Source organism: Suncus etruscus, chromosome 15 (genome assembly GCF_024139225.1).
Source record: "Suncus etruscus isolate mSunEtr1 chromosome 15, mSunEtr1.pri.cur, whole genome shotgun sequence".
Lineage (NCBI taxonomy): Eukaryota > Metazoa > Chordata > Mammalia > Eulipotyphla > Soricidae > Suncus > Suncus etruscus.
The window spans coordinates 46679962-46692166 of record NC_064862.1 but is presented as its reverse complement, the minus strand read 5'-3'; the positions used below and the strand labels follow the sequence as shown (position 1 = coordinate 46692166).

Below are 12205 nucleotides of genomic sequence, written 5' to 3'. Positions count from 1 at the left end.
AACCCAAAACCAAGCTATCGTCATAAGTTTGAACCAAATAGAAGCTAACTTCAAAATCCACTTGAGCAGTCACAGGACTACTCCAGGGAACATCTCACTAGTCATAGGCAAAGTCTTTGTTCAGGCAGCAGGTATAGGTGAAAGTTCCATGTCTCAATCCCAGGGGACTGAGGGATGCAGGTCTAGAAGCAAACACCAACACAGGAAATAATTCATACATGGTTAAGGGGATAAAACGGGCCAGAGAGATAGCACATTAGTAGAGCATTTGCTTTGCACACAGCCGACTGGGACAAAGTCGGGTTCGATCACTGGAATCCCACATGGTCCCTGGAGCCTGCCAGGAGTGATTTCCAAATGCAGATCCTGGAGTAACACCTGAATACCACTGGGTGTGACCCAAAAAAACAAAAACAAAAGGGGTGGGGGACACAGGTTCAGGAATTTCCACACACAAGCCTTCATCTCCTAAGAAGCATATAACTCAAGTGATGGAAAAACCAAAACTACAAGCAGTTTTTCCCTGAAACCTGGGGTCTTTAGTGGGAAGCACAAGACCACACCCTGGGGTAGAGAACAGGTAGGGTAAGAGACCAATCCACCCCATACCAGAGCCTTTTCTCCCTAGCCTGGGAAGTGCTGGGAGGCTTGGCAGGCCCCCAGCCGTCCTTGTCTTTTTCCCCTGACTCCAGGTCTTCCCTGGGTGCCAGCTCAGATGGCCAGAAGTGGGTTCAGGTGAACTCTTAGTGGTCCTCAGGTTCCTCCCTCCCTCCGTACTCCAGGGGGGAGGTGCATGGGGAGGAGGACATCTGGCTTCTGGTTTCCTCCTTGATTCTGGAGACCAGCTCTTGCTGGTCCCCTGGACTTCAGTCTTTCCCTGGGCACCGGTCTAGGTGGACTCTATAGGGGTCAACAGGCTTTTCCCTTTTCTCTCCCTACACTAACGGGAATGTGCTCTGGGAGGAGGGCAGGCTGTTCTAGCACTGGTTTATGTTGGGACAGTCAGTGGAAAATTTTTCTCTTTGTTTTCATATTGATAGTATTGTGTGCAAATATTCTATATATCCATAATATCCATCTTGTATTGGGACCTTGATACTGCCCTACAAAGCTCATTTCTAATATTTTACTGCCTCGGACCCAACCCTTACTTCCCCCCATCCTCCCATGTAGGTGCAGCTAATGACATGAAGCTCACCACATAGAGTGATAAATGCAGTTAGAGAAATAACTACACTGAAAACTATCATAACAGTGTGAATGAATGAGGGAAAAAGAAAGCCTGTCTCGAGTACAGGTGTGGGTGGGGTGGGGAGTAGGTAGATCTGGGAAATTGGTGGTGGGAATCCTGCACTGGTGAAGGGGGGTGTTCTTTACATGACTGTAATCATACAACTACAATTATATTTGTAATCATGGTGTTTAAATAAAGATAATTTAAAAAAATGTATGCACAAAAAAAAAAAGAGAGAGAGAGAGACCAATCCAAAGGATGCTTCCATTCAAAAGTGCTTCTGGGGGTCGGAACGGTGGCACAAGCAGTAGGGCGTTTGCCTTGCAAGCGCTAACCTAGGAGGGACTGCAGTTCGATCCCATGGCATCCCATATGGTCCTTCAAGCCAAGAGTTTTCTGAGCGCATAGCCAGGAGTAACCCCTGAATGTCGCCGGGTGTGGCCTAAAAACCAAAAACAAAAAAACAACAGTGCTTCTGACCAAGGAGTAACAAGCATATCCTGAATAGGATGAAAACCTGTTAACCCAACACTTTCTGTATGTTACCTAAACTGGAAATGATCTAAATAGGCTACACAATTGGCCACCTCTAAATGTAACTAACTTAGCAAACTCCGGAACAGTGTAGTGCAAAGTTCTCCCAGAAATTCATGTAGTGTTCACGCCCCTTGAATTCACTCTTATCAATCATGTGTAAATAACTCAAAACACCTCTGCAGGTATAAAACGAAGCCAGTCCCTGCTACAAGCTATTTTCTGTTCAGTAAACCTCATATGAGTGAATTTATCTAATTAATATGCTTAGGTAGGATAAAAGTATTATGTCTAATGCCAATAATTCTAAAGACAAGCCAGATTTAGATTAAGTCCAACTTCTGAGCCAAGTTAGCTTTCATTTACCAATACTTGATCCTAATGTATTGAACTTGAAAAATACCTGATTTCCTGTATTTCTGAGAGTCTACAGAATATTTAACTTATCAGAAGCACTGTAATTTTCTTGAGGTCAATTAAGTTCGCTCTCTAAAATTCATTTCAGAAAACCCAGCTGGAGGTTGATTCCCATAGAAGTGCCCAATGGACAGACAAGCAGTGGCCAGGACAAAGTTGACAAGGAAGGAAGAGAGCCCCAGTGGGGAAGGAAAAAGTCACCCCCACAGTGGCCTCTGTTTTCAGGACTCTGAGCACTGTAGAGGGAGCTGCCATGACCTGGGGGCACACTTGGATAGAAGTCAAGTGGACTGGCTGAACCTTTCGGCAACTGTAGCTTGGATTTCTCCCAGGCCTCCACACCACCTTCCACAGATCCTATCCCATTGCCTCTTGTTCATCCCTCACCCTCATTTCCCACATTTCCTCAGTCCCTCAGCTCTGACATGAGGGGACTGCTCCTCAGATGCCAACAAGACTAGAGCAAGCCATATCTTCAGTCACGTCTCCTTCAATTTCAGAGGTTGTCCTGACTCCATCCACAATCTGCTGCTGCTGAGGCTTTTTCATAGACCATGAGGCCTGTGTGTGCTTGGGGCTCACAAAGGCCATCCAATGCTGCCACCTGACTCCATACACTGTGGCAGCTGCATCCTCAGAAATCCAGCTGCGACTTTGCAGCAGGAGCTGGGAGAAACACTCCTGTGTTTTCAGGGGTCAGCTTCTAGCACCAGAGGCCAACGGGCAGATAAATGGTCCCTAACCTCATCCATCTGCTCTTCCCAGTCACACTGACCAGCTGAGAGGAACGGGGCTGTCAGCATAGACAAGTGCCAGCTGCCACCTGGACACGGTGGTTGGCAGGTGTGTCCTGATGCTGGACACAGAGCCAGCAAAGCAGGTACTATTAGTGGGGCTCCTCCCAGCAGCCCCATCGATCAAGCCAGAGGGGCAGGTGGAGACAGAGGTGAATAGGGCCTCATGAGCATCTAGGTTGGATCTCTGAGCTGAGAGGGCAAAGCCAGCTTTGGGACAGAGGGATACAAGGGGTGCAGGGCCACATCTCTACCAGCCGAGTCAACATCTACCCAGGCTCAATCTCCTGCCCCACAAATCCAGCATGAGTGGTTGTGTCCCCCAACCAGGACTTTTCCCATCAGCCTCTAAGTCCATCCAACAACTTTCCTGCCTCTCACACAGTTCCCTTATTTTACTTCCTTTGTGTGGGCCACATTCCGCAGTTCCAGGGACACACTGGTGTGGCCAGGGCATAATGCAGTGCCAGAACTAAACTCAGCTCCCTGGCCCTCATTAGGCTTTTGGTCTAGGGATCATCATCCACTCTAGAATTCTAAGCCTGTCACCCAGTCTGGGAATTCATGCCACCATCACCCCTAATCCCCCCCCTACCCCCGGAAAAAGCCCAGAGGCCCCTTCAGCAGCCATGGCCATGGCCGCTCCCCAACACGAGCCTTCTCCTAGGTCCAGTCTCTCACTGCACCCCAAAATGCTTTAAGTAGCAAGCACAGATGTGACTGGGAACAAGAGAGCCCACAGGGGACTCTGGAGCCAAGACAGCTCAGGGGCAGCCAAAAGGCTCCTTCCAGCACCCCACAGTCCCCAGGGCTACCGTCAGGCAGAGCCAAGTGCAGAGCCAGGAGCAAGCAGGTAAGACCCAAAGTCCAAATGGACAGGCAGATAGATGGACCGACAAACGAGCAAACTAATAATGAAAGTACAAGCATGTCCAAGGAGCAAGGGGCAGGAGCTGAGGCACTGAGGAGTGAGGTGACTTCTCTGCTGCAGTCCCAGAGCTTCACCCCAGAGCTCCTACTGGCTCAGCTCTCCCCGCTCTATAGGACACAAGCCCAGCACAGGATACAGAGAAAGACTAGAAGCCGCCTCTGCCAGCCTCCCAGCTGCCTCCTCTTCTGTTCTCTTGTCCTCTTCCTCTTCCTCCTGTCCTCTTCCTCCTCCTCCTCCTGTCTTCCTCCTCCTCCATCCTCCTTCAGATAAGCACAACTTTCACAACCACTGCTGGCCAGAAAACAAGGAGCAATTCTACAGGAAGAGACATGTCCAAAAGGCTCATGGACTCAGTGATATCTCTCTCCCCCACTCTCCTTTTATTGTTCTTAACTTTTCATCCCTTCTCAAATTAAAGAATCAGAGACATGATAGAGTTCCACCATTTCAAGGGCCAGAGAGATAACACAACAGGGAAGGAGCTGGCCTCGCACACATCCATCCCCGACATCCCATATAATCCCCCAAGCTCACCAGGAGTCAGCCCTGAGCAGAGCCTGGAGTGAGCCCTGACCACAGAGCCATTAGTCAACCCTGACTACACACTCACCAAGGAAGGGAGGTCCAGGGGCCAGTCATTTTATGCCCTGCAGGCTCAGCTGTGACTTCTGGGCACCACTGTCCACACAAACCTAAGCCAAAGTGTATAGAGACCTCCAACTCTTCTTCCTCACTGAATAGTCAGAAATAGCCCCAAGACATCTAGATGTAGCCAAAACTCCCCCAAAAATAAAAATACAAGCTAGAAGGGAAATATTTGTATTCTGTGAGGACAAATCTCCTGATACAAAAATTTTAAAGTCAAAACAACTACAGGAGAAAACAGATAAAGACAAGAATACACTCAGAGAAGTGATATGTAATTGGCTCTTAAGTGCATGAAGTGATACACAATTTCACACATAATTTAGAAATAAACAGGAAAATGTCAGTGTGTATCAGCTCTTGGGAGAGCAAACACTGACTAACTGAACAAGTTTTGAGGTCGAGATAGACACACACGCACACACACACTCTCACACAAGACACACTCAGAGACATACTCTGACAGACACATTCATACCCAGACAAAGCCACATGAGGTGGGAGCACCACTCGCACTGAGCGAGTCAGACCTGCCTTCAGACTGCCAGGGCCATCTCGCAACTAGTCTCACAATTCCTTGGTGGGTCATCAGCCCCACATGCCCCAGTATCTGCAGCCTGTCACCCAGTCTGGGAATTCATGCCACCATCACCCCTAATCACGCTCCAGAAACCACAGCCCTGAGCCGGCAGGCTGCTTGGACTAATTTAGCTCATCAGCTAAAAGATTGCCCCAAAGCTCCAGAGCCTGGACAGGAAAAACTCCCCCAATCCTCGGCCTGATCGGAGCTGCAGAGGGGCAAGCAGAGGACTGGACACCCCCCAAGGTAGGGCCCACTTAGGTCAGTTCCTAAATGTCTAGTGAGGGGCAGTAGGAGTGTATCTGCCAGGAACTATGATAACAGAGACAGGGACAAGATGTCCACAAACCACACAGACACGCAGGAAAACCTGCTGCAGGAAGCCCTTGTGAGCTGATGGTCACAATGACCTGCAGAGGAGCCGGAGCGATAGCACAGTGGTAGGGCATTTGCCTTGCAAGCAGCTGGTCTACGATGGACTTTGGTTAGATCCCCCAATGTCCTATATGGTCCCCTGAGCCAGGAGTGATTTCTGAGCACTTAGCCAGGAGTAGCCCCTGAGCATCACCGGGTGTGGCCCAAAAACCAAAAAAAAAAAAGAAGAAATACAGCAGAAACAATGTGAACTACAAGCAACTCTTTGTAGGATCCTGATTTTAGATAATGGGATACAGAAGAAAACTGAAGCTTCAATAACAGAAAATGCTTACAGGTTAAAGGTGAAGGTACTTCCAAGCACTGAGGACAACAGAAACAAGTCAGATGAAGGTCATAGTTCTGTCTACTTTGTTTCTATTTAAGCTCTATCCAAGATCTTTTCTACAAGGTGCATGTATTACCTTTTCTCTTTTTTGCTTTGGACCATACTGGCCTGAGCTCAGGGAACCCTATGGGTTGCTGGGAATGGATCCTGGATTGGCTGTATGCAAGGCAGGCTCTCCCCACTGTCTTGTAACTCAGGCCCCACATGTAATTTTTTCAATAAAAAAAAAAAAAAAACTAGCAAAGACCAGAGAGATAGCACAGCGGTAGGGTGTTTGCCTTGCACACTGCCAACCCAGGACAGACCTGGGTTCAATTTCCGGCATCCCATATGGTCCTCTGAGCCTGCCAAGAGTAATTTCTGAGCACAGTGTCAGGAGTAAACCCACTGGGAGTGGCCCCAAAAACAAAACAAAAAACGAGCATAGAAAGTTACATTCCTGGGGCTGTAGAGATAGCGCCGAGATAGGGTGTTTGTCTTGCATGCAGAAGGACAGTGGTTCAAATCTCAGCATCCCATATGGTCCCCCGAGCATCCCAGGAGCGATTTCTGAGTGTAGACAGAAGTGTAACCCTTGAGCACTACTGGATGTGACCCAAAAAAACAAAAAAATAAAAATGAAAGTTATGTTCCCTAAATACTAAAGGAAAACCTTTGGTGAGAGTTGCTTGTTTTCAATTTTTTTGTTGTTGTGTTTTTGGTTTTTGGGCCACACCAGCAGTGCTCAGGCTTCTGGCTCTGTGCTCAGATGTCTCCCAGTCCTGACCATTTGTTCAGGGATGTTTGTTTAGGTCTAGGGCCATACTCAGTACCCAACAAGGATACTCCCAGTTTAGTGCTCAGAGACTATTGGCATGGGGAAATTCAGCTCACGTGCCAGTGAGCCCAATGCAACCCACCGTGCGTTCCCAAGAACTCTGGACCCACCGGCCCAGTCTTAGGCAAAGCACATCTATCACCCACCACCTTTCATCATGAAAAGGAAGCGGCAGTGAAGGGTTCAACATCAGAGCCCATGTTCCCCCGGAGGAAAACGGCGGAAAATCCTCACCCACCACTGCCTTCCCTCAGATGCACCCAGACGCCAGAACTGCAAAAAATCCTTACCCAGTACTGTCTCTCCTCACAGACTCACCCAGAACCTGGCTTCTGACAGGCTCAGATGCCAAGAGCATTTCAGCACACAACAAACAGTAACACAGAAGTTCAACTAGCATCAACCACAGCCCAGTCAACCCTCAGACACTGACTTTATAACACCCTGGAGTGAGGGAACAATCATTTCAAATTGACCTGTGTTCATTGATAATTCCATTTGCCTTTGAGTTATAGCAAGTAATATAAAGTGAATTTGTGCCAGCAAGAGGGCAGCCTGGAGTGGTGATTGGGAAGTTGGGGACACTAGGAAATGGAAAGTCACACTGGTGGTGGGTTTGGGGTTTGAACACTTAATGCCTAAAACAATTGGATTATGAACAACTTGGTCAATCACAGCATTCTAATAAAAATTTAAAAAGAGGGGCCGGAGAGATAGCATGGAGGTAGGGCATTTGCCTTGCATGCAGAAGGACGGAGATTCAAATCCCTGCATCCTATATGGTTCCCAAAGCCTGCCGGGGGCAATTTCTGAGTGTAGAGCCAGGAGTAGCCCCTGAGCGCTGCCAGGTGTGACCCAAAAAAAGAAAAAAAGAAAAAGAAAAAGAGGGGCCGGAGTGGTGGCACAGAAGTAGAGTGTTCGCCTTGCACGTGGCTGACCTAGCACGGACCGAGGTTCAATCCCCCAGCGTCCCATATGATCCCCCAAGCCAGGAATAATTTCTGAGTGCATAGCCAGGTGTGGCCCAAAAACCAAAAAAAAAAAAAAAAAAAAAAAGAAAACCACCAAAGCCATGGTGGCACGTTGTCTGCATGAAACTCATCACTAACAGTGTGTAAGTCAAGGCGCCTCAATAAAATGGAGGGGGGAAGAAGAGGGCCATGAGGGGCCGGGCGGTGGCGCTAAAGGTAAGGTGCCTGCCTTACCTGCGCTAGCCTAGGACGGACCGCGGTTCGATCCCCCGGCGTCCCATATGGTCCCCCACGCCAGGAGCAACTTCTGAGCACATAGCCAGGAGTAACCCCTGAGCGTCACCGGGTGTGGCCCAAAAACCAAAAAAAAAAAAAGAAGAGGGCCATGGATGACAGCCATGTGTCCAGGAGGCCATGGTCCTGGATGCCTACAGCGACACCTTCTGGCAGAGAGGGGAACTGGTCCATGAGAAGGCACTTGCAGGGGCTGGACCCAGGCCTGATCCTTCCTGACTCATGGCTCTCGGCTCTGGGCATCCGTTATGCTGTCAACAAACTGCGGAACATCTAACAATGCTTCCAGAGGCTCCCCGACAGCCATGGGGCCCTTTAGGCATTGAACACCAAGCAGAGCAGAAACACCCAGACCCTCCACAGCATTTTCTACCAGGTTCCTACTGCCTGGAGGAGGTCTGGGAGGGGAAAGACGGGGACTGAGTAGGGCAGCATCGTCCCTGGCCCACAACATGTACTCAGCAGTGAGCAACAGAGTTCAGCAAGCGGAACACCCACAGACCAGGCAGAGGCAAGTCTGACTGAATCATTCAGACTGAGAGCCCACCCGAATGGCAGAGCCAGATGGTGACGGTGTGAAACGCTCCTCCTGACAGGCACATTCTGGAGCTACTACTCAGCTTGGCCTTGAAAGCCCTGGTCCCGACCATCCCAACTATATTCACACATTCCAAGCCTTCTCCTGTGCTGCTTCTAGAGTGAAGAGCACTTCTCTGCGAGCAGGTCAAGCTGCAGGAAAGGACCACTTTCAGCACAGAATAGGTATGCCTCAGTGTATATCCTGGGAGAGAGGACACTGCAGGTGCACCAGCAGCCCAGAGCAGAAAGGAAGCATCCACACAGCTCTGCAGGGCAAAGCCATGGCCAAGCCAGGCCAGGCAGGAAGAAGGAGCAAAACAGAAATTCTTACTGGGCAGGAGCAGGCGGTTCCTCAGGGGCCTCTGCAGCACTGGCCCCTGCAACAGGATGTTCTTTCTCAGGCACTGGCTGTACCACCTCCTGGCTGGTAGCAGGGGGCACTGACACTTCAGGGCCTGCCCCAGAGTCTGTGACAGAGTCGACTTCCACCTCCTGGGCTGGGGCTGGGGCCGCTGCTGGGGCCGCTGCCTCCTGCTCCTCCTTCTGCCTCAGCCTCTCCTCCAGCTCCTTTCTCCTCTTCTCATCATCCTGGCGCGCCATGTGATCGAAGTGTTTGAACACCTAAGACCAAACACCATGTGGCCATCAGCCCAGTGGGTCACGATTCTGCAGCCGCCCGTAGGACCCAGCCAGTCTCTACTCCACCCAGCCCTGCCCAGGGCTCCTGCCCAGCTCTTTCTCTTCTGAGCAAGGGCCCAGGGACTGTCCTAAACCTCCCACAAAACTGTCCAAAACCCTGAGTCATCCCTGCCTGGCACATCCTCCCCCTCCCCACACCCTAGTCTCCACTTTCTTCCCAGAACTCAATCATTGACCACCACCCCCTTTTTTAGTTTTGTTTTTGGGTCATACCCGGCAGTGCTCAGGGGTTACTCCTGGCCTGGCAGGCACGGGGGACCATATGAGATGCCGAGATTCGAACCACCATCTGTCCTGGATCAGCTGCATGCAAGGCAAATGCCCTGCCATTGTGCTATCACTCTGGTCCCTGGGGTGTTGGAGGGGGGACATTTGTTTTGTTTTGTTTTGAGTTCCTGGACCATACCTGGTGGTGCTCAGGGGCCCATATGTGGTGTCAGGGATGGTCCACAGGGCAACACCTAACTAACCCCTGTACTGTATCTCAGGCTGGTTTCCTCTGTATATAGGAAACTGTTACCGGAGCAACCTGTCACATCACCTCCAGTTTTCACATTATATAGGGACTAAGTATCTATTCCAGAATGGAAAAACATTTTAACTAACTGATTCACACACCTAATCTGGCAGCTGGAGCAACAGGTCAATGGGTAGGGAGCTTGCCTTGCAGGTGCCTAACCTGGGTTCAATCCCCACCTGAGTTCAATTGCAGTTATTACTGAGTGCAGAGTCAAAAGTAATTCCTGAGCACCACATAGTGCTCAAAAACCAAAATATGAGGGCCGGAGAGATAGCATGGTGGTAGGGCGTTTGCCTTGCATGCAGAAGGTTGGTGGCTCAAATCCCAGCATCCCATATGGTCCCCGAACACACACACACACACACACACACACACACAATTAAAAAGAAAGAAAAGAAAAAGATGCTCTGTAAGCTGTAATCATCCTAAATCAAAGTCCCTACTGGCTTACACACACACACACACACACACACACACACACACACACACACACACACACACGAAAGAAAAGAAAAGGATGCTCAGTAAACACTCCTCGCTTCTGTAAGCTGTAATCATCCTAAATCAAAGTCCCTACTGGCTTTCCCACACTGGAGAACACAGATTTCAATTGGATGGAAGGGAAGGGGAAGGGGAAGGGGAAGGGGAAGGGGAAAGGAAAGGAAAGGAAAGGAAAGGAAAGGAAAGGAAAGGAAAGGAAAGGAAAGGAAAGGAAAGGAAAGGAAAGGAAAGGAAAGGAAAGGAAGGGGGAAGGGGGAAGGGGGAAGGGGGAAGGGGGAAGGGAAGGGGGAAGGGAAGGGAAGGGAAGGGAAGGGAAGGGAAGGGAAGGGAAGGGAAGGGAAGGGAAGGGAAGAAAAGAAAAGAAAAAAGGTGCTCCTTTCTCTTGTTTCTGAAAGCTGCAATCACCCCCCCCCCCAGCCTGCCAGGAGCGATTTCTGAGTGCAGATACAGGAGTAACCCCTGAGCGCCGCCAAGTGTGGTCCAAAAACAAAACAAAACAAAAAAACATAAACAAAAAATAGCTCCTGCCTTACTGGAGCATTAATTAGACCATGCAACAGGAAGAAGAGAAAATGACAAGAGTTAGATCTCACTATGGGTTTGCTCCAAGTAGCTGGACCTTGCTGAGACGCAGGCCCCACATCCAAGTCGGCCTCCCCGGGAGCCCCAACCTGACCAACTGCCTGCCCTAAGACCTGAAATTCAGTACCAGTCGCTCGTTGGCCACAATCAAGGGCACTGGACAGTGTTGATCCAGCAGGGCCTGAGGACACCGGCCCCGCCCCCTGACGCCTCGCGATTCATGTTTCAGCCACCAGCTTGGACACGAGCCCGGTACAGCGCCAGGTCGTGGCCACCCGGGGGCCTGTGGGCACCTGAGAATTCTCGGCTTTCCCCTCTCCGAGTCAGCCGCCAGCACAAGCACCCAGGCGGCCCTCGCTCTAGGCGCAGGGGCACAGCAGCGGCCCGGCGTCCAACGCACAAGTAGGAGCCCCCTACCCTGTCCCCACGTGTCTGGGCAATCCTGGGTGCAGCTGCAGCTCTCCCTGCCCGGGTGCCAGCCACGGTGCACAGGGTGGGGAGAACCCCAGGGCCTCCCGGGGCACTGCAGAGCTACGCCACTCCCGGGGGAAACTGAGGCAAGGCCTCCGGGTGGGGGGACGATTCCCTTGAGCGCGAGGAGCAAAAGTTGGGGGTTTAGGATCTTGGGGTTCAGACTCTTAAGTGGGGACGTGGGGTGCAGTCAAGGGGGCGGGGCAGGAGAGGAGGGGTCGGCCCGGACCGACCTGGGGTAGGGACAGGGGGTGCGGGGAAGGGGAAGGATCGGGCTGGGGGTCCAGGGTACCAGGGGGGCTCCGAGGCGGGGTGCGGGGTGCGAGACTCGAGGGGCGCGGGAGGGGCCCACCTGCAGCACCAGGGCCTGCGCGGCGCCGGGCGGGAAGCCCATGCGGTCGGTGGGGTGGCGCAGCAGGCGGTAGAAGTCGGTCTTGCGGTAGAGGAAGCCGAAGAGCACGCGCAGGAAGTCGTGCACATTGCCCACGTGCTGCAGGATGCCCAGCAGGGCCTGGTCGTACAGCTCGGCCGCGCCGGGGTCCATGGCGGCCGCCTGGAGCCGCTGGGCGGGGGCGGGGGCGGGGCGCGCCGCACTTCCGGCGCCACTTCCGGCGCGCCGCCCTAACCGTCCGGCTCGGCCCCGCGCCCCGCCACTTCCGGTCCGCTCTCGGTCGGGCCCGCGCGGCCCCTACCCGCTCCGCCCCTCGGGTTTCCCATTGTGCTCGCGGGGGAGAGACTGAGAGAGCTAGAGCTAAGGGGACCGCACTTTAGGGCGCCTGTGTCACGTGCCCCGGGCCTCCCTGCTCCCCTCTCTCTGCTCTCAGGCGTCCAGCGAGGACTGCCCTCTTCTCTCCAGGTGCAGAAATCGAGCTG

At 51.8% G+C, this 12205-nt stretch overlaps 1 protein-coding gene across 1 annotated transcript in view; it reads right to left on the bottom strand.

Annotated features, from left to right (window-relative positions):
* The window catches only part of NUDCD3 (NudC domain containing 3), a 32557-nt gene extending 20648 nt beyond the window's left edge, over positions 1 to 11909 (bottom strand). Inside the window, exons 1-2 of the mRNA XM_049789662.1 lie at positions 11685 to 11909; positions 8891 to 9180 (exon numbers count right to left, since the gene is read on the bottom strand). Of these exons, the coding sequence (XP_049645619.1) occupies positions 8891 to 9180; positions 11685 to 11876 (482 nt within the window). The 5' untranslated portion in view covers positions 11877 to 11909. The remainder of the gene's footprint in view (positions 1 to 8890; positions 9181 to 11684) is intronic.
* Between the last annotated feature and the right edge of the window lie 296 nt (positions 11910 to 12205).